The 23,789-nt window shown below is 31.8% G+C and overlaps 1 protein-coding gene across 1 annotated transcript in view; it reads right to left on the bottom strand.

Annotated features, from left to right (window-relative positions):
• LOC143204946 (glutaredoxin domain-containing cysteine-rich protein CG12206) overlaps positions 1 to 23,789 on the bottom strand; it is a 109,961-nt gene that overhangs the window by 37,199 nt on the left and 48,973 nt on the right. Inside the window, exon 4 of the mRNA XM_076417904.1 lies at positions 5,536 to 5,736. Within this exon, the coding sequence (XP_076274019.1) occupies positions 5,536 to 5,736 (201 nt within the window). The remainder of the gene's footprint in view (positions 1 to 5,535; positions 5,737 to 23,789) is intronic.

Genomic DNA, 23,789 nt, shown 5'->3' with positions numbered 1-23,789 from the left:
AAAGAAAAGATAATCTCAAGGTGACAAGTCAGGACTATAAGGAGGGTACTTTTTCATTCAAATCCTTACGTAGCCAACGGCTGCAAGCCCAAAATACTACGTCTAAACTTAAATAGGAAGCAAAAGAATCATTAGATATGTTTATTGTGCAGTCTACAAAGAATTAAAATATGAGTAAAATATATAACTCTAAAACAATCTGTAAAACAAATGTTTCCGTTGAGGTACCATAAGTAATGAACTGGAAAGACTTGCAGCTTTTGGATACCACCAGAACAGGACACAGACTCAAAAGAATCAAACCATCTGATCTTTTGTAGTGTTGAACATTATTTCACGAGAGACTGAGATAGGGCCGATGGGTGCTCCTAGTTGTATACCTAGATTTAACTTATCATAAAGGCAAATTGTAGGTTAGACGGAACCGACTAGTAACAATGAGATAATTAAATAATAAAAAAACTTATAATTCATAAATATATACAGCAAAACCTATAGATAACAAATAATGAATTAAATGTTTTATTGCAACGTAATATTCCGCTCTTAAAAGACCACTCAAATAATTGTTCCCGAAAATCAATACCCACCGCACGGTAGAGGTCGAGATCTTCCACCCGCTTCAACTTGCGACAAATTTAGTTGAACATCGAGTAAGAACCGAGGATATCCTACTATCGGAAACGCGAAAATTTCGATATCATCGGCTGGTCCTAATCGAAACGGATAAACGCGAAAAATGTTCACGCTAAAGTTTCGACACGCCAAAGTTTTTCAGGCCAAGGAGACGCAGGAGCAGTGTCTGGTTTTCTGGGTCGGGCTACGACTTGTTAGCTCGATTCCGTGTCTCCGCATATATCACAAAATTAAATAAAACCGGCGCATAAAACCCACAGATAATTTGGAAAATTATTAAATTTACGTACAGGACGTACAGAAAAGAACCCTTAACGTTTATTATCTGACGTAAAAGCATATCATTTATTATTATTACTTTTGTGTTATTTTATTCAAATTATTCCACCCCATATTTCATGCAGTTATCTTTCTTAATTTGTGGCTATTATTCAGAAATTCAATTAAATATATGAACGTAAATATACAAAAATAAATTGTTCTACAAGAGTGGTATTGAAATGTTAGAGCGGCGCTGGAATGATTGTGTGGTTCTTGATAGAGATTACGTTAAGGAATAAAGCCTATAATGTACAAGAAAAAACGCGTTTTCGCTGTTATGCCTGGGATTTTTCAGCTCATGCGTTGGTCTCTTCAAAATAACAGTGAACTCATGTTATCATGATGTCGAATGAGACTAAATTCGTTTTCAAATCAGACCGTATTTTCCTTCTGTATCCTAGTTAAAAAGAAATACAATGCTGTCTGATGCATCCAAGCATTTAACCGAATCAGCCTATAAAATTTGTCTGATTGTTAAATATCTGCTAATGTTTTAAAAATATTAGTGATAATAACAAGAGGCTGTAAATCAATAAACGCCACTTTGATGATTTGCATGTTTTGATACATTTCATGTCGCAGTTTATTATTTATACCTAATCTGATTGATAATGCTAAAGCAGTTAGATGGTCAAGGTTAGAAAGATATTGCTGAAACATATCTCCAAATAGTTAGTTCAAAGGGAAACGATCTAATTGTGGCTCAGCCCTTTTGCTAGTAATATGTCTTAGAAAGGTAAGTGTTGCTACCATACATAAAAAGATATATAGTAGATCACATGGCCGAATGGTAATAATGAGAGTGGCAACAACTAAATGAGGATATATGAGATATAAACTAACTAAAATAACTGAATAATATCGTATTCTAGAGTGTGAAGTATTTCTGTGCATAAATATGTTTGTAATTGTTCAAAATATTTATAAGCATTAAGTATAATTCTTTGTTGACAATTTAGTTGTAACATGATATTCATGATGAATAATGTCATAATTTTATGTGGATTGTTTTAATCCTTCTAGTCCTTGTCTCAGTTCTGTAGATGCCAAATTATAACAAGGTATATCAAGGTATTACGCGCTCGCGCGAAATTTCATCAGCGGTGACAATTGGAGAAACGGTTAGTTATCTCGTGTAAAGAACTGTTAATCTATGTAACCTAACAGTGAAGTTCGAGAATTTTGACATTTGTCTTCATAAAATAATAGTTTTTCATTTAGTCTTACTGTATAACGTATGTATTGTGCTAATTATGGGACGCTCAAAATTGCATTCTGGACATAACTTTTGTGTTGTTTGATTTGAATAAATCAGTTTGAGAAGCTCATCGAATAATTTTACAAACTTGAAGTGATGCTGCTCCAAGATGGTTTTGATTCCAATTCATATACACGTAGTTATTTTCATATCATTAACAAAAAACGGCCATAAAGAACAAAAAATTAATAAAACAACCAATTTCAAGAATAATTGGACAAAAATCCAGTTCATAATATCAAGGAATTCTCTCGGCCTAACTCAGTTAATTCAACTGTTTCCAGACATATTTTGATAAATTTGAAAATTGCTATAACTCAAATTATTCATTTCTTGACAGGCAAAAACACAACAACAATAAAATGAACTGCTACAACAATTTCAACTGCAAAAGTTTATGTGTCATACAGGAAAGAATACAAAGAAAATTAGGTTGTAAAACCGTGTTGTAAATATGTCATCGTATTCAATGGTGCCATATTGCAAGATGATAAATTGACGCAGCTCAAATAGGACATTCTCTATATCCCACAGATACCCAACAGAGTACCCAACAGATATAGCGTGTTCTAAATACTACTAAGCCGGACCCATACACTATGCAATTTCGAAATGTTGAAAAAGTGCCAAAATAGACCGATCTCTGTCAAACCAACATCGTTCTCTCATTACAGTACTAAGTGAAGTTATAGGAAATGAAAGGATATATTTTGGCCAACATATATGTTACCAATTTCTCTCAAGCAATGTTTTTTAAAACGAAAAAATAATCAGAATACGTAAAAGTAACGAATAGTAAAATCACATTGGCAGAAAACTGTATTTATCTTGTTTGATCCTCAAAAAGGTTCTTAAAAAACGTGAAAAATATGTTGGTATTGATAACGACATATTGGGTAATAACAAAAGTAAGACAGTTCATAGAAAAAACTCCAAGACAGCTGAATAAACATTAAATCATGAAGTTTTTTGGACAATGTCTCAATAAACATATATATTACCAATTTCTCTCAAGCAATGTTTTTTAAAATGAAAATATAATCAGAATACGTAAAAGCAACGAATAGTAAAATCACATTGGCAGAAAACTGTATTTATCTTGTTTGATCCTCAAAAAGGTTCTTAAAAAACGTGAAAAATATGTTGGTATTGATAACGACATATTGGGTAATAACAAAAATAAGACAGTTCATAGAAAAAACTCCAAGACAACTGAATAAACATTAAATCATGAAGTTTTTTGGACAATGTCTCAATAAACATATAATTTTTTGTATAAAAAATAAATGGATATTACAAATATTTTGATGCATAAGTATATTTTTACAAATATTTTTTGTTTTATATATAACAATGAAACGTATTGTTTTTCGCTAATTAAATCCAAATTATGTCATAAAATATGGGAAAATCTAACATCCAAATAATTGATAAAATAAAAATATTTAATTTATTTATAAACATTCTCAAGATGTTTAAAACTTCGCCATTTGTTTACCCAGTTTTAATGAACTCTGGTGCATGATCAACAGCTTAAAACGTAGAAAAAATAAAAGTCCCAAACCGATTTCTGTAATTATCCGCAAACAAGACCCATTCGTCCCCATAAACAACAACCGAAAATGCCTAGGGGGCTAAGAAGATTTTAAATAACAAACCCCAGACAAACAGGGTTGGGGACGGGCTAAAGATGTTGGCGTTCGGAAGAAGGGCCGCGAATTCTAATTCGAGGGAGTGAAATGAAAATGATAAGAGAACGAACAGGGATATTATGGAAATTCGGGCATTAAGAATCAAACTGTCGCGGATCTAGACGGCCTTTCGCCGGATGGGGGAATATTTCAACAGTTGGTGGGAAAGTTTTATATTAATGAAATCATTATGTGTCGGTATTTTTCTGGTGGTGGGATGAAAATCTGAATTTGCAGTTATTTTGAGTAAATATTGTATGTACTGTAAAGGAAAATTGTAAAAGGTCGTCTAAAATCAGTATTAAATAAGTCGCAGAGTTGATTCCTAAAGGGAAGAAGTATACGATACCATACAACAGGTCAATAGAAAAGTCCCTGGCCTGACAGATAGATGGCGCTACTAGAATTATAGTCATATGTTTTTTAGTTAGCCTTAATGCTCAAAAGATGCATGTATAAATTTGAGAGCGGTCGGATCATTAGTTTGTGAGTTATAGCATTTTAAGTGAAGCTACTATTGTTATTGCGAAAAAAAATGGATGAAAAGGAATTTCTCGTATTGATAAAATATTGCCTTTTGTAGGCAAAAAATACAGTTGAAGTAAAAACTTGGCTTAATGCTAAGTTTCCGGATACTGGGCCAGGCAAATCAACGATCAAGGATTGGTATGCTAAGTTTAGACGTAGTGAAATGAGTGATGGTGAACGTAGTGAACGCCCAATAGAGGTTGCAAAAAACGAAAACATTAAAAAAGTCCCCAAAATGATTTTGAATGACCGTAAATTGAAATTGAATAAATTAGCAGACACTCTAGAGATATCAACTGGACGTCTACATTGTATCATTGACGAATATTTGTGTATGAGAAAGATCTGTGCAAAGTGAGTGCCGCGCGAATTCACTTTTCACCAAAACAACGACGAGTTGATGATTCGGAGCAGTGTTTGAAGATGATCATGTATAATAAATCCAAGTTTTTGCGTCGGTATGTGACAATGGATGAAACAAGGCTCCATCATTTCACTGCGAAGTCCAATGGACAGTCACGCCGTGGACTGCACACGATGAACCTGCTCCAAAGCGTGGGAAAACGCAAAAGTCGGCTGGCAAGGTTATGGCGTCCGTATTTAAAGGACGAAATCGCCGAAAAATTATAGTATTTGGAGAAAAAGAAAGTGCTGTTTCACCAAGACAATGCACCGTGTCACAAATCAGTAAAAACAATGGCAAAAGTCTATGAATTGGGCATCGAATTGCTTTCTCATCCTCAGTATTCTCCAGCTCTGGCCCCCAGCGAGAGTTGGTGCGGCAACATTGCAATGTTTCGACGTCACAAATATCCATGACGCATTACTAAAAAATCTTTGAATATACTATATATTACTTTAATTAATTTTATAAATCATATATGGTTCTGATATTAAAATAGTGAATATATTGTTAAAACAAGTTTCAGTAACACAACATAACTTTTAATTAATAAGAGAATAATTAAAATTTATTAAAAAAATTAAACATTTTCGTCTAAACTATTTCAGAATAAATAATATTACAATGCATTATTGTACACCTTGTAAACTACTAACACTTAGAATAATACAAATTGATAATTAAATTTTAAAACATACCTTTTCTTTGACGAATGTCCTGTAACAGTGTCTGGGGTATAATCGAACTTTTGCTCTTCGGCGTATGCAGAGGCGATTTGGTAATGATCGGGGAAGACTTTCCGCAATTTAATGAATCGCAACTGATGCTGCTTCCGCTGCTTTGACTTTCATTGTCGTCGCTATCCAACTCTCCCAGACCAGAAGCGCTTTTGTGGGAACCTTGAAGATAGAAAAAATCATTGACATTTTTTTCTGTTTCGTTACTGATCGTGACGTATTGTGAATCACTCGGATTTCGTTCGGGTTAATTAATTCGTTCGAAAATACTTATCGGTTTAGAATAGGTAAATGTGACGGTTTACGGTAAACTACAATAGGAACGGAACAGAAATTCCTAAGCTGTTTTCGCTTATAATTGCAATGAAATTCTACACTTTCAAAATTAGTATGATTTATACAGATACCTAAGATAATTTGATGGAAGTTTACTCTACGAGTCTCACTTACTATTTATAATTCGGGAATTGGCAACACTGTTGTCATGTGAGTCCATCTGGCGATTCCATCGTAATGTTGGACATTTTTGATTATATACGTAGTTAGAACATTTTGTCGCACGGACGTTATTTGTTTATTTTATATTTAGTTGAATGTTTCGTGTCGGCAAAAAATGGAACTGAATCGTGAACATTTTCGTGCGATGTTTTTTTACGATTTTCGACGTGGATTATCACAAGATAAGTGCATCAATCAACTTAATTTGACTTTTGGCGATGAAGCTCCATCAAAAGCCACCATGTATCGCTGGTTTAGTGAATCATCAATCAGTCGTAGTTCACTGTCCGACGAGTTTCATGAAGGTCGTCCAAAATCGGCTGTTGTGCCAGAAAAGATCGATGTTGTGTGCGAAATGATTACGCAAGATCGTCATGTCACCTACTGTGAGATTGAGGCATCCCTAAGCATTAGTTCCCCCAGCGTATATGCGATTTTACATGAACACTTAGCTGTGCGAAAGTTATGTTCGCGTTGGATCCCACACAATTTGACAATCGCCCAAAAAAAGGCTCGTATCGATTGGTGCAAAGAAATGCTTAAGAAATTCCATCGCGGTGCTTCGAAAGACGTTTATAAAATCACGACAGCTGACGAATTAAGGATATATTCGTATGAGCCCGAAAGTAATGTCGACTGTATGGGTGTTGAACCTAATCCAACAAAATAAGTTCGAGCACGAAGCACTTTAAAGAAAATGGTAGCCTGTTTCTTCGGGAAAACTGGTCATATTTCAGCAGTGCCTCTAGAGAATCGTAGAACAGTAAATTCTCATGGGTATACAACCATTTGTTTGCCAGAAGTCTTCGGTGAAATAAGGAAAACAAACAAGAGACGCCGGATTGTTCTTCATCATGACAATGCGAGCTCCCACACATCGGTTTAAACAAGCGACTATTTGAGCACTCAAAACATCGAATTGTTTGGTCATCCGCCGTACAGCCCTGATTTGGCACCCAATGACTTGTTTCTGTTCCCACCCTTGGAGAATAAACTGTGGTCAACGATTTTCATCTCCCGAAGAAGCTATTGAAGATTTGAATTGAAGTTTTGAAGATACCTCACTCGGAATGCAATAATTTTTTTAAGCGTATGCAAAAGTGAATCGATCATCGGCGCGAGTACTTTGAAAAACAACAAAATTATATTCGCAGCTTAACTATTTGTTTTTTTTCTATTTCCGAAATATAAATAGTGACCCTCGTATAATGTATAGTATTATTTTTAGCAGAAAAATATGAAAAAAGCGTCGAATTTAACACATTGTGATAGGATCTATTGCTCCACAAATATCTCTGGATTTGGCGCATGCGCCTTCGAGTTTGCCTTGATAGAATAAACCACAGAAAATAATAAAATATATCGTCCTCCGTCCTTTTCTAACGGCGGTGCATTCCTTTCTGTCTGTTTATTTGTACAAATGTCAAAACAACAAAAAGAATCTAGAATATTTAGATCTAATGATACATTAGTAATTTTATAGTAATTATAATTAAATTGTTGTACTAGTTTTGGTGGTATAACATACATTGGCTTTAAAATATGGACGGACAAGGGTTAGTTCAGAATGTAAGGTTAAATTTTTAAAAGGTATAACATCCATCAATTTTATTTACAGTAAGAATATTAGCTTCCATGTACATAACACAACATTTCCAACGACCTCGAATGTTTTTGATCCATTACCTTGAAAATAATAAAAGTAGTGTCACTCTTAGCACAATAACTCACACATTTATGAGTAGAGTATCATGAAATTTTAACAGCTCTCTTTTTAAAGTTAGTAAAAGCGGTTAATGCAATATAAATAGCACTATCTATGCATCCTCATGACATCTTCCTCATATCTCACGTTAATGGTGTAAAACTGGCTTCAAAAAATACTTTACTTTGTTACATTTTTGCTCAGAAATCTGAGAAGTTTTACAGTGAAGCTATTCCTATCTAGTTTAATGAAAATGTTATTTGGATTTTTAATTATTTTGGTTAGTTTTTTATATTCTTTAAGCTATAACACATATCTGGTAAATAATATAGTTACAAAGTTTTAAACCCTCTTAATTAAAAGGAAGCCAAAAGGAATATTTCACCCTGATTAGTGTTTTTAATAGATATAAACTGAAAAACAATGAAAACACTTTTCCTCGGAGCCATCTTTAAAATATAATTAATTCGTTCGCGTCATTAGCGACTTAATGATCTATCCAGCTAAATGACACTTGATAAGACAAATGAAAGTAGTCGGTGGGACGTATTACGGTGGACCATCATAATTCGCCTGTCGTCAGACCGAGAATTTTACTTCCTTCCGCGCTTTCTCGGATTTTTTCCTCGACAGCCGTCCAAAATCGTTGATTTCCTTCCATGGAAATATTATTCGCGAGTATAATGCCGGTTTTTTTCTCCTGTGACAAGCCGAAGATAAATTGGACAGATTTTTCTTACTTTTTACGGATAAATTATGATGAACCGTTCCGTACGCATGGTTTCGGGTTTAGAAGGTCACCTCGGTTCACTTCTTGTTATTTGTGACGTATAAAATATCGCAATTAATAGTAGAAGGCCTGGTTTAACTAGTTTCATGTTGATTGAGTCAGTACACCTCATATTAGCAATTGAAATGTCGGCCAATGGACTAAATGTCTCAAGCTATTGCCGAGTTATTATTTATCTGGACCAAAGGATGATGATCTGTAAGTTTTTGTTCAAAATATCTAAAAGAAATCCAAATCCAAGAGAATTTGTTGCAGTTAATTTAGTGCTATAACTTATAATAATAATAGTTTAGTACATACGTAGGTCTGATTCAGTTTTAGTGTATTGATGAAAATTATTATCTGTATACTAATGAAAATATGAAATATTAGTAAGAGGAAAGCATAGAATTGAAAGGAAAATTCGAAGCATTGTTTGATATTTCTATTAAAAAATCTGGGAATTAAGAGTCAAAATGGTATGGAGTTTGATTTAGGAATCAACAGTAAGAAAATTACGTCCTTTTTAAGCGAATTATAAGATTCTAGTTCTAATGTTTGGCTATTTATTTTATCATGTAATTCATTATGAGACATATTTTTGAATCAATTACTTTGAATAAATCTTGTGCTCACACATAGTAAAATATGCTGTCGATAATTTTGAACAAATTATTATTCAAGTTCGAAATAATATTGATAACATTATTAGTGAATCAACAAATGTAATAAATTAATCTGCATATCTGCATAATCACATTATTAAAAATTATGCACAAGATGGATAGTAGTTGCATCATTTTGCTTTTTGGAATACTTGAGATTAATTTTCTAATGACAATGTCACACTTGATAAATTAAATTTAGTAGGTTTTGTGATCTAATCCGGATGTTTTTACGTTTGCTGAAATCGAAAATGTCCTTTCTATCATAAGACGTTTCTTGACAATTTACAACTATATTAAACCAGCAATTGCATTAAAATAACATGAAAGATAAAGTCTATCCATCCGCTCCATTTTTCGTGCTAACTTTTCTCCACTCCTATAATGAGCTGATGAATCGTTCACCTTAATTTTAATTCACATCTCTCTAGTTGGGAAGAATGTAGTCAAGGTGGGAATAATGAATTTTTAGATTCATTAAGCAATTAAAGGTTTGAAAAGATTTGAACATACTTTTGACAATTTGTTTATAATTAAGGTTTTATGGTTGTATAAGGATTTTTCTAAGATCTCCTTAAGAGCAATATACTCCTGTTTTTGATTTGTTGATTTGTATGTCGATCATATATATTTAAAGCAATCTCCCCTTTTGGAAAGCGATTTTATAAATTGATTCATCTGTCCCAACTTTACGTGCAGCGATCGTAAAATAACTTTATGTTGAGGTACCAATGTTTCTTGCAGGACGTTCTTTCACCAGATTTAAGCTCCTCTGGCAGCCAACATTAGTTGGTACAGTGGTTTGCGCGATCTCTGCTAAATAATTTAAAATAAGCCTAATTCCAACTACCATGGATAAAAGGAGTAAAACTTTCGTTCAACAGGTCGGCGTAGAAATTGGAGCTTCTTCTTTATTTGCCCCTATTTTTCTATGTTTCTATGAGATTTTATGAGTATATATATATATATATATATATATATATATATATATATATATATATATATATATATATATATATATATATATATATATATATATGTATATATATATATATATATATATATATATATGTATATATATCTGTCTCCTGAATATTAAGGAAATATACTGAAAAAAAGTTCTTTTAAATCTAGAGTAATATTTTCAAAGTATTTTCCCCATTACAATATTGAGTTACATATTACACTACGCTATATTGATCCATATGATAACTTGAAATAAATGGAGAAACTTATTTTATCTAGCAAGAGTCAAATACGACTGTGAAAATTTATTGTATGTAACGAAATCATAGGAGCTCTCCAAGTGAAATGCTACAACCGATATGCTCTGTGTATTCTTATAATAATATAAGGTTGAGGATAAGGTAATTTCGCTTTCTCAATACTAACTTAATGAAGTCGTGTTATAGTACGTTTGAAATGCTGCAGTCTATTGAATATTCATTTACAGAGTCAAAATTAATTGCATTTTGAATGTGGAACTTGCAGAAAGATGTAATTTTCGTAATATTACGACTTCTTAATTTAGAACATTTAAAAAATTCTTATAAAATATATCGCAAAAAAATGTAATTGGTAGTATTGGTGGAAAAGTTACCAAAGATTGGTTAATTAAAACATCACATACTATTGATTAATATATGAATTTTATATTGATAAGTTCGCTTTAAATGCCATGAAAAAATTATGAAATGTTACTTTCCTCTACCTATTATTGCTTGTTAACTATTTGGTTAAACAGAAAAAATCTCCTAAACCATGATTTTCGCCTCAGTAATTTTCAGTAACTTAGTTATTGTTATAATTGCAAAGTCATGTGAAGACAGGTTTGCGATAAAAGAACTGGTCTTATACCTGATGTACATCGATGATTTTCCTCAATTGCAACATAGTACAATAGTTTCCTTTGCCATAATAGCCGTAGGGAAAAACCATCAGTATACAAAAATAATAACTCTACCAAGCAATGGGCAATAAGTTTGACTGAGACTGAATCTCTCTACGTCAATCTTATATATAAAATACTCATGTCACATTATTCGTTCCCACACTCCTCCGAAACCGTTTGGCCGATTGTTATTAAATTTTTTATGCATATTCAGTAGCTTTGAGAATGGACTACTATCTATTTTTAAACCCCTAAGGGATGTCCGCCCCAAAAAGTTTTTTTTTGAAAAATTTATTTTTATAATGTAGCATTTAAAAAATACATACTACCCTAAATTTTCATTTTTCTATCACCAACCCCTGTTATTTAATAGTCATTTTAATAATTTTATCATTTTTTATCCCGCTCGATAACATTAATTATTATCACTTGATAAGTTATACCCTCCATATGTCTACCGGTGTCACTTCTCACCCAGTAAACAGCACGGAGTAGAGATGACAACGAAGATGATCTCCTATTTCTCTCAAACAATAAGCCTTCTCTCACACCCTCTAGAGGGTGTTATGTTATTAGTGTTTATGCGTCAAGCGTAGTAGTTAAACATTCTTGCTATCTCATTGTAACTATCATATAAAATAGATTCTCAAGTAACTTTATTATCTATTTATTAATAACTAATATTATTGAATATAATTTAATATTAATAACTAATAAAATTATTAGTTTTGAGTGTAATTCCTATGATCAGTTAATTAAGTGATTTACATAACCTATAAAATACTCAACAAGTGTCACGAGTTCCCGCAAACAACGGCTATTGAGTTGTAAGTATAAATTATTTTTATACGCTTATTATAAAATCAAAAATTATTCTTTTTTATTTATAACGAAAATATTGTTGGGAATGGTAAAAAACGAATTCGGCGAAAGTTAGTTTTTTTTTTGTTAGATTTGAGATTTTTTTTGTGTTTACTTATCAGAGCTCTAACTTTCGTGAAACTATTTAATATTTAGATGTATATTAAACGTAATCAAAGATAAAACAAACTATTAATATAATAATTTCCATCAATAAATAATTAGTTCTCTTTATGTATGTCTTATATTGTACAGTGAATCTAGAAGCATTCGAAATAGAAGTGTCCAAAGAACCGAAGTACTAGTTCAAGAAGAAAATGCTGGAGCGCGTGTGAGAATGGCGCAACTGCGTCAAGAACAAAACAAAGACGGGCTAACAAAAAATATTGTTCACGCTGTCGCATTAAGAGATCAATATTATGTAATGAATTAATGATATAAATAATTATTAAAAAATTAATGTTCGGTGTTTTGTTATTTTTTGTATTCCATCATCGTTCACATAGTTCCATGCCTTTTTCACTCATATACCACATCCTTACAGACTTCCAATAAGTTATTTATTTTTTTCTACACTAGAAGTTCTCTAAAAATTATTTACATAGCAAAACAACGTTTGCCGAAGCAGCTAGCTTTATTTATAACAGAATAATAATAAATAATTATTCATGTACTATATGATAACACAGCAAAATATTTAGGAATGACGTCCGATTACGACGTTAGTAGATCCGAAGTTGCCCTATAAGATAAAGAAGACTGGGTACTAGATTTAGAAGAAGTTATTCGGAAGAATTGGCTATTCAGAGAAAATTCTGCACTGTCAGACCTATTCTAACTAACACATAATATCCAGTTATGAATTCTTCCAAAAATATCAATTTGGACATATTTCAACGGTTTCAGAACAAAGTACTGAAGAGTGCTACTTCAAAAATAATGATTTCTAGAGATTTAGATATGGATAACATTAATTTAGCCAATAAAAAACTATCCCAAGTTCATTAACAAAGACGGAGTCAAGGATTAAGTCTTTTGAACTGATATACTAGTTAAATGTTACGCATATTGTTTCTCAGTCTTGTCAGTGTAAAAAGATTTATTATTGTTATTGAATATTTTATAATAATAAGTTCGGTAATAAAAATTACAAAACCAATTTAAAAATAATCGCAATATTTTTGTCGGGCAGTATATATCGGAGGATAAATAAATCACTTACTAACAGAATTATCGCGGATTAATTCTCATTATACATATGAAAGATAATCGCCCGACCTGACTACATTACCGCTATCAAATTTTTTGCTTAAAATAACGAATCGATATACCCAATTTTAAATTTAGATACTTTCTACCACATCACCTCGGTCACAAGCTGACTCTTTTATATTCTAATACGGCTTGAAAATCTCAAAAACCTATTTGGACACGAACAACCTGGTTTAGTTTAATGCTCTAGGCAGCTGCGTCTTCTTAATCATATTTTTTGTCGTCTATTATTCTTTCTGTCGCTTATTTCACCGGTAAGGGACTGGTCTTTATTCCTCATAAAATGATTTATAGAGTGTCGTTAAATATAATAAAGCTAACACGTTGAAAATCCTAGATATTTTGATGGTTACGTTAATAAACTATAACGAAAATGTTGTTTTAAATAACAGTTTTGTAAAACGATATTATCTGAAAGAAAAACTATAAGGTTAGTTATTTTCGAAATCAATATTATTTGATAAACATTAATACGTACTTTACTGAAAAATTCTACGAAGGGAAAACAATTTGCTCAACTTTATTGTTAGAAATAGCGAAATCCTTCAATAGAGTCAGACATAAGAGAGTTATATATACACTCTATAAAATGTTGCAGAAGCAATACTGGCAAAATTACTTTTTCTTATTCAACATAATTGCCTTCAAGGGTGATACACTGATTATAACGACCCTCCAACTTTTGGATACCATTTTTGTGGTACGATTTGCCCTTTGCTTCAAAATAGGCTTTAGTTTCGGCGATCAACTCTTCATTCGATGAAAATGTCTTCCCAGCGAGCATTCTGTTGACATCTGAGAACAGTTTCATTCGCTGTGGGCCAGATCTGGAGAATACAGTGGATGAGGAAGCAACTGAAAGCCCAATTCATGGATTTTTGCCACCGTTTTCACTGACTTCTGACACGGTGCATTGTCTTAGTGAAGCAGTACTTTCTTTTTATTCAAATGCGGCCGATTTTCGGCGATTTCGTCTTTCAAACGGTCCAGTAACGCTATGTAATAGTTGCTGTTGATGGTCCTTCCTTTTTTAAGGTAGTCAATGAAAATTATTTCATGCCCATCCCAAAATACAGATGCCATGACCTTGCCAGCTGACTGTTGCGTTTTTCCACGCTTTTATTACGTTTGATCATCTTCAAACACTGCTCCGAATCATCAACTTGTCGTTGGTTTTCAACTACTGTCATTCAATTTCAATTTACGGTCATTCAAAATTAATTTGTATTTTTTTAAATGTTTTCGTCTTTTGGGTGTCCACTGCGTTCACCGTCTTCGGTGCTCATTTCACCACGTCTAAACTTAGCATACCAATCCTTGATGGTTGATTTTCCTGGGGCAGTATCCGGAAACTCGGCATCAAGACAAGTTTTTGCTTCAACTAATTCCTTTTTATTAATTTTATTCACAATAACAAAAGTTGCTTCACTCAAAATACTATAATTCACAAACTAATGATCCGACCGCTGTCAAATTTATACACGCATCTTTTGAGAGTTAGGGCTAACTAAAAAGACATATGGATATAATTCTAGAAGCTCCGCTTATGTGTCAAGCCGTGGACTTTTCACTTGACCTGTTATAACACAGATTACTGTAAGTAAGATTGTAAATAAATGAACTCAGATATGGAGAATAAAAATTAACAAGAGTAAATCATCCTATATTGGCGCATATTGGATCCACCTAAGACAAAATTGTCCATATAATATATCTATAAATATGAATAATACTTGGAAATATTTCAGAACAAAGTCCTGAGTAGTATTTTTGTATACCAACTGTCATAGAGGGAATTAAAATTTTCGCACCAAGACATGAGTAAAAAATCCTCTCCCATGTTAACACTGTGTCACAACTTTTGTATTTATTTATTTTATTTTATTAGGGACTATGTGAGAGTCAATAGGATAAATTGGTATTATAAAGTGTAACGGTGTAAAACTAGCTTGTGATGTAATTAATTTTTTACCGGAAAAATATCAAAAGGCCATCACTAAAACAGCAAAGAGTATAACTGCTTATACTGCTTATATTGAAACGTGAAATAATTTTGGAGACAAGTTGGTAACTGGCAATTGAATACCGGGTAGGGAAGTGAGAGAGGACATTCTGTAGAAGTCTATAACCATATCTGAATGGCCAGACTGAGCAGCAAATTTCTATATCGTCTGCAAACAGTACACAGGAAAGATTGGTACCTGTAAATTAAAAAAAAAAATCTATGGCAAAGTTGTAATGAGTAATCTTTAATAATAGAGCCCAGAGAAACCCAATTTTCAAATATTTAGAAGGAAAGAACACCAAACTTGGGAAATTCGACCCATTCACAATTACTATTTTGTTTACTTTTAAGGCTCTGGCATAAAAAACAACGTTATTAGCTATAACTGTTGTATATGGTTGTATTAAAATAATAAAACAAAGATCATAGAAGAAGAAAGAAAATTTTTTACATTATATCAAAACCTGTATTGATAATGAAATGATTCTGAAACAATTCTGATAAAATGTGCTTTCAATTATGTTAAAATTCGCCAAAATTATTTTTAACTGTACTTAAAATTAACTAAAGTAAACATACTGAGAAAGCTTACTGATAGTAGCTAGTGGTTAGTGGATGGACCTTTCACATTTTTAAAATTGGTATTCGATGATAACATGCTACAAGAAGGTTAGAAATTGTGTAAGAGTCGAAGCATTATTTTAAATATTTAACAGTAGAATGAAAGCACAAGATTTCTAAACATATTAAATTTAACTTACATATTTAACTGCCAAGTACTCCTAACTTAATATTCAGGTGAAATTTGACAGGAATTGTTAATCCTTATGTATCACTAACTTTCAGTATATTTTATTTCAGTATTTTTTGTATAAATTTTTTATATTTAATTTAAAATTAATTAATCACTGCTAATGCTAATTTATATAATATTTAAATATTCAACGCTTGTAGTAAAATTCACACATCGTTATTTTTCCTAGATCTTAAACAATGATTTATTCACAATTATTTTTCATTAGGAATTTCCATTTATAGTCCTAAATTCCTCATTTTCCCCTAACTATACATTTCAAATAAGACGAATTTTTATGAGTATGAGAAATATTCATATATAACGAATGCATAATACAAAGCGGGTATAACGAACGCCGCTTATATCCAATTACCAACCTAAAAGGAATAATAGCAACTGAATATAGAAACAAACTTCTAATTAGTGTTAATTTTACTTCATAGTAACCTCGTAATATGGTGCAAGAAATGCGGTAAATGTATCAAATGTTCCAAAAAAACCTCGATTACCTTGGGAACAAAAAAAAACAGATTTCAAACCAAATGCTTTTTATTTGTTCTTAATTTAGCTATAAATATTTTAATAACATCCGATTTAGTAGGCCGTGCATATATTAATGATGGTCAATTATTTATAATGACTGTCATTAACTAAGACTATATTCATTGGAAATTAACAAAATTATAGTGAATATTTGTGAACAAGTATCATATTTTGGTCATTGTAACTGTAACTATTTCAATTACATATGTCTTATTTTTTATTTAACATCTACTTCATCTAAAAATATAGGCTGTAAATATTGTTAATATGGCATTGTAATCAAGTAATGGTTGAATGTAACGCCCAAAGCTCAAGGCAATCCTCTGAATCAGAAGAGCAACACGACGTTTCTCATCAAATGATTTGCTTAATCGTTTGGCTCGTAGCTCTTTAGCTTATATATATATATATATATATATATATATATATATATATATATATATATATATATATATATATATATATATATATATAATATACAAAAGGATTCGCGGAATTCTCATGTTTAATAGGCCAAGCAAGTGGATAGCTTCTCCTTAAACAAATACATAATAGCCTTTGTGTAAAAAACTATCAGTTGAAAAGTGCCATCTAACAATGCCTGTCCATTTGTACTCCTGTAACCCTAACAATTAAATAACTATAGGAAGTTGTCTTCTTCAGCTGCACGTTTCTATGTCGTCGATTGCTTGTCAAAATTTTACAGAAAACATCTAAAAATCATTATAATATACATTGGATCCTCTCTACTATTCTCAAGTTGATATAAATCCATTTCGTTATCCAAGATGCGACTGATAGAATCTTTTGTCTTAGACTTTATCTGGGCACATAAGGCCACGCATATAGTATTGGTGAAGTCTCAATCTTAAACCACTCAAACCGTTATAACTGTTCAATCGAAAAGTCCCCGGCCTGACACATAGATGGCGCTACTAGAATTTTTTTTTTAGTTAGCCCTAACATTCAAAAGATGCGTGTAAATTTTTGACAGCTGTCGGATCATTAATTTGTAAATTATAGCATTTTGAGTGAAGCACTTTTGTTATTGTGAAAAAAATGGATAAAAAGGGATTTCGCGTGTTGATAAAATATCGCCTTTTGAAGGGAAATTGATGCCGAGTTTCCGGATGCTGTCCAAGGAAAATCAACCATCAAGGATTGGTATGCTAATTTTATTATTGGTGAAATGAGCGCCGAAGACGGTGAACGCAGTGGACGCCCAAAAGAGGTTGTTGCCGACAAAAACATTAAAAAAATTGACAAAATTATTTTTAATGACCGTAAATTGAAATTTAATGAATTACCAGACGCTCTAAAAATATCAACTGAACGTGTACATCATATCATTCACGAATAATTGGGTATGAGAAAGCTCTGTGCAAAGTGGGTGCCGCGCGAGCTCATTTTTGATTAAAAACAACAACGAGTTGATGATTCGGAGCAGTGTTTGAAGATGATCAAGAATAATAAACCCGAGTTTTTGCGCCGATATGTGACAATGAAGGAAATTTGGCTCCATCATTTCACTCCGAAGTCCAATCAACAATCATCCGAGTGGATTGCATATAATGAACGCGCTCCAAAGCGTGGGACAACGCAACAGTCAGCTGGCAAGTTTATGGCGTCTGTATTTTGCGATGCGCGTGGAATAATTTTAATTGACTACCTTGAAAGAGGAAGGACCATCAACAGCGACTGATACATAGAGTTATTGGACCGTCTGAAGGACGAAATCGCCGAAAAACAGCCGCATTTGAAGAAAAAGGAAGTGCTGCTTTACCAAGATAATGCACCGGGTCACAAGAGATTGAAAACGATGACAAAAATCCATGAATTGGACTTCGAATTGCTTCCTCATCCACCGTATTCTCCAGAAGACTATTTCCTGTTCTCAGATCTCAATAGAATGCTCGCTGGGAAGACATTTTCGTCGAATGAAGACGTGATCGCCGAACTGAGGCTTATTTTGAAGCAAAGGACAAATCGTACTAAAATAATGGTATCGAAAAGTTGGAGGGTCACTATAATCAGTGTATCATCCTTGGAGGGAGTTATGTTGAATAAAAAAAAACTGTCAAATACATACAAGAACTTAGTATATTGAAATATTTACAAATGAATTTGAAAAATTAATCCTTATTAATAAAAAAACAATATTCATCTGACCAATTAACAAGTCAATGACCATATGAGCATTTACGCTTCATAATTCTCCCTATAGTCGTGTTTTTCTCATCACTTAAGCTCTAAATTAAAACAAACACAGCAATTCGTGTTTAAGCGTGAATGCCGTATAATTATAAGAGACTAATTATTTTCCTCGTACGAATCTACCTGGCTCATAGCGAAATAGGTTACGATCTTGTTATTTTCTGAATTAATTTCGCATAGCATACTAGGAAAGTTTTTCTTTAATTAAAAGCGCTAATTAAATTGATATTAGATATTGTAATTCTTATATATTATGTATATTTGCGGAAGAAGAACTGTTTAGATGCTCCTAATAACGTATAATGTAACGCTTTATATATGTACATTCTGTTTAAAAGCATATAGAACAGTTAGATTGACGAGCTATATTCGTGTTCTTTTAGGAACTGTGTCACAAAGTCAACAGCCATATGCTGTTGTCGATAAAGAAAAACATCGGACGTAAAGTATTGCGGAACACGCATTATTTATCTGGTTATTTGCGTAAAATATACTGTAAATTTATGCTATGCAACAACAAGAATAACAGTTTCTGGTTTAAAAATGCATTTTTAAAAATTTTTTAAAACTGTTACCTTCGGAAGATAGAAATTAACTTACAAATAGCCTTTACGACTAATTTTGAAAGACTATTTATGGCAAATTTTACGTATTTGCAAGCAATAAAAGTTATTTATGAAACAAAAATGGGTTTAACATTGGATATTTACACTAGTATCAAGTGCAAACAAGTTTTATATTTTCATTGCAAGGCGGAAATACGTTAGAGAAATATAACTAAATCTTGCAAGGCTTGAACCAGCAGATATAGCTTCTATCTAGCAAGACCATTTTAAGTATTTACTGCATTTACTGCACTCTTATCATCACATTGACTACATTATACTCTTCATATTATAATCTAAATATCGAGGTAAATAACCCTGTTGATAAAACTTGAGGTTATTTGTTTTGTTCATTTTCCAGTTACCAGATAATATGAACAATTATATTTAATAGAATATAATGGATTTAGTTTTACAAATCCGCATGAAGTCAGCATATATTCCTATAAGATTAGAATATCAGTTAGAGAAAGGAAAACGATCTTCTAACACCACTGAACTATAGACAAAGTCTTTAACAACTGTCATGATTACCTAACCATCTAGTTTCTTGTACATTAAAGAGAGCTATACTTCAACAAAATCAAGTAAAGTAAAATAATCTAACCAATGATCTATAGTCTATTCAAAGTTTTTTTGTACATACGTCATCAAGATGTTTAATGTATTACCTGTCGCAATTTGTAAATTCGTTTCAGATTCAGACAATATTTTCCTTCCCATTCTATTCTAGTTAAAAAGAGACACAATGCTGTCTGATTATTTCGAAGACGTAAACGAATGAGTGTGTCAAAGTCGTCCGGTTGTCAGACGTATGCAAAATTCTTGAAAGCAGTAGAGATAAGAGATTATAACTCTAACCTATAAACTATTGTGGCTGTATATTAACTGCTATTTTTAGATGCACTATAGTGTTAAACTAAAATTTATTTGATAAGATTTTTATTCAATTATTTTATATAGATTACCATTTTTTTGTATATCAAAGCTAAACTGAACTAAAATTCATGGTTCGTGCGGCAATGTTGCGACGTTTTGATATCACAAATTTAAATGACGTATGTACAAAATAACTTTGAACAGACTATAGTATAAGAATTCATAGGAGAAATTAATATGTTGTTGCATGTTTAAACTCAGATTTTGTATACATATATATAACATTTTATTGCTAATATGTGAATAATATTTAAGTCATTTCAATACTATAAGAGTTCGAGTATTCTTTTTCACACAGTACAATCAGCATTTCCTTGAACTATTCAACTTCCAACAACAACTGCTAGTACAAGACCGATTTTTTAAGGTGAAATATAAGTACAGATATTGAAACGTGAAAATGATGGTTAGGAAAGCTTAATTAATCTCAATGTAAAGGTACTATATAAACGAATACATAAAGATGAGGCAGTTCTGTATGAAGGTTGGCACTAGAAGACAACAAGCCCAAAGTATACCATCACTGATGACGTTAATATTATTAAATAAACGATATGAATAAAATGAATGGATGAAGAATTGAATAGGTAAATATATAGTCTCAAAATTAACATTATGTTATTGATGACTTTATAAATTCAACCAAAATGTCGTGAAAAATTATATAATATTTGTTTTGATTGAACAAATCCTTTATTAATTTTTCTCCTGTTCATTCTAGACACTAACAAGAGTTAATTATTAGGTGTTATGTTACACTATTGGAAAATTATTCTTCAATGATAATCTGAATTGTAGAATAATTCAGGAAAAAAAATCTGAACCTGGAAAAAAGGTGTTTTCAATGTATACATTATGGTAATAAATAACTATTCAGTTAAAGATTTTGTTCATAAAGTGATACAGTTTGAAACATATTTGTTATTTTTTACAGTTTGTTTTTTTATGTTATGTTGCAAATATAAACATTTTAGTAGAGAAAACATACTTTGCTATACTGAAAAAAGCAAATGCTTGTTGTCTAGTAGCTGTATTGCTTCCACGTTGCTCTGATTTGGCAACCTTGTTTCAGGCAAAATCTTTCATCACTTCGTGTATCCATTTTATTCCGAGATCATGGTGCAGCTCTTCGTTGGTTACCTAGCGATAAACATTGGTAATTAATCGTAGAACTTTGTTTTGGGTGCGTTGGATTACTAGTTAATTTGATGTCTTAGTGCAACCCCATATTTACACCCCATAGGTGCAAATAGGCTTTAAGATTGACTGATAAGCCAATCTCTTTGATTTTAAATCAGGTTAAGAATATTTATGAGTCTAATTTTTTGTCTCACATGATGTTTCTAGCTTAACCTACCATGGAGATATATTCCAATGTATTTAGCTGATTCTGCTTGGGGAATTGGGCATCCGTAAAGTAATATAATTAAGTTTTTGTTAATTCGTCGCAACGCAGTTAGATACGTTTATTTTATCGGACGTTCCCTACGACGAGCATACGACGGTCATAGTTCATCCATAGTATGAAACGTGTTCGAACTTTTTCCGTTTAGTTTCCGTTCTATATTTGTGGAGTTTGAGGCCCTGGCACGAAAGGCGACACTGGCTCGCGTTGTTATTAGCTTTAGATAGCGTAGAGAACTATCGACTAAATACGACTATCGACTGTTTGAAAACTGACTACTTTTTACTATCGACTGTTTCAGTCGCTATTTTCAGTCCGACTGATTTTATTACTATTTACTATCGACTGTTTCAGTCGTGTACTTTTAGTTACTATTTTTGGTTTTACTAGTTTCATTCGACTATTTTTTTAACGTTCTGTCTCTGTCATCCTAACTGCGACCTTAACAAAAATGTACCCAATTTATGCTTACATAGATTTATATGTAATATACATAGTTTTATGATTTTTTGTAAGTTTGCTTATAAATAAAAGTATATTATATATTAATATAACAGCATTTTGGAAAAATATTTTTCAAAATTGTTAATGTAATACGGTAATAGGATTAAAATTGTGAAAGATAAATAGTTTTAATTATGACTGTTTTTTTGTCAATAAAAGGTAATATTTCCATTACTCTCTCGATTTTTGCTATAAAATATTTGTCTTCAATAATAAATAAATCATTTACTCTTTTAAATTATATCATGGATTAGTTTTTTTCTATGATAAGAACATTGACTGCCCCAAGCAATTATCTCCATCCTTTCCTCTCTCACAATTTATACAGGGAAGGATTCGTACATCTTCGTCTGACATCACGAATTGAAAACAACAGTTGAACCGTGTACTTGACTAAAAATAGTAATTACTAAACTTAAAATTAATTACTATAGTTAATAGTAATTACTATTTTCAGTCGCTAGCTTTTTACTATCGACTATTTCGACTGTTTTCAGTTCCCAACGCTAGATTTAGTGTTTCATGCTTACTTCCATGTTTTCACGGTTTGGTGCAGAGTAAAAGATTATAACGTGTGTTGTCTAATTTAGATCATTTTATTTATATACATACTGATATGTTTTTGTGGGTTTTGAAGTGTTTGATGCCTTTTCTTTATAAAATACCACGTGCCCATTTTCTATTCTCACATATATTTTATTCCAAATCTCGTTAAAACTAACTCTCTATTTAATTTAAACTTAACAATTATTATTAATATTAAAATAAATATAAAGCTAATGGAAAACATTTCTAGTAAAAAATTCAGAAAACAACAGAGGTCTGAAACTTATTAGTAAATCTCAGACATATAGTTCCGAAATTAGTGGCTTACAATTAATTTTCTAATTAATTTTGATATTTTAATACATTTAAATACGACGAAAATAATGATCTAGGAGAAATGTAGAAGAACATAAAAAATTCCTACAAAAAATAGCCGGCAGCACTGTTTTATGTGCCTTTTTTAAATTAATATCCGGTTTATTTTATATCGAATATACAATAACCGTCTAATATTTCAAAGGATTCATCCACTACTGCCATTAGAATGTTAATTTATTTATTCTAATCACCTAAATAATAGGTTAATTCGATCGATAACGCGTTTAAGATTTCTCTTTTATTGTTATTATATTGTTTGGTCAGATTGGTTTTTACAGGAATTTATTTAAATTCTTGAACGAGAATCACCGTCCAATGCTTTTCTTCATGGACTTTCCTTTTTTATACGGTCCTTTCTATTGTTCTGGTATTTCACATGATCGTTTTGTACTTTTCTAATACGATTTCATTTACATATATTACTAGATGGTGTTATATTTTTATTACCGTTTAATTGCTAAAGCTATCTATAGTCTATTCAAAGCTTTTTTCTACATACTTCATCAAAATGTTTAATGTATCGCCTACCGCAATTTGTAAATGCGTTTCAGACAATATTTTCCTTCTCATTTTATTCTAGTCAAAAAGAGACACAATGCTGTCTGATTACTTCGGACAC

This window comes from Rhynchophorus ferrugineus, unplaced genomic scaffold, assembly GCF_030347505.1.
Source record: "Rhynchophorus ferrugineus isolate W39M unplaced genomic scaffold, kcgeb_rfMv2 rfM11, whole genome shotgun sequence".
Classification (NCBI taxonomy): Eukaryota; Metazoa; Arthropoda; class Insecta; order Coleoptera; family Curculionidae; genus Rhynchophorus; species Rhynchophorus ferrugineus.
The sequence above is the reverse complement of the archived record's forward strand: the minus strand, read 5'-3'. Positions and strand labels throughout refer to the sequence as shown.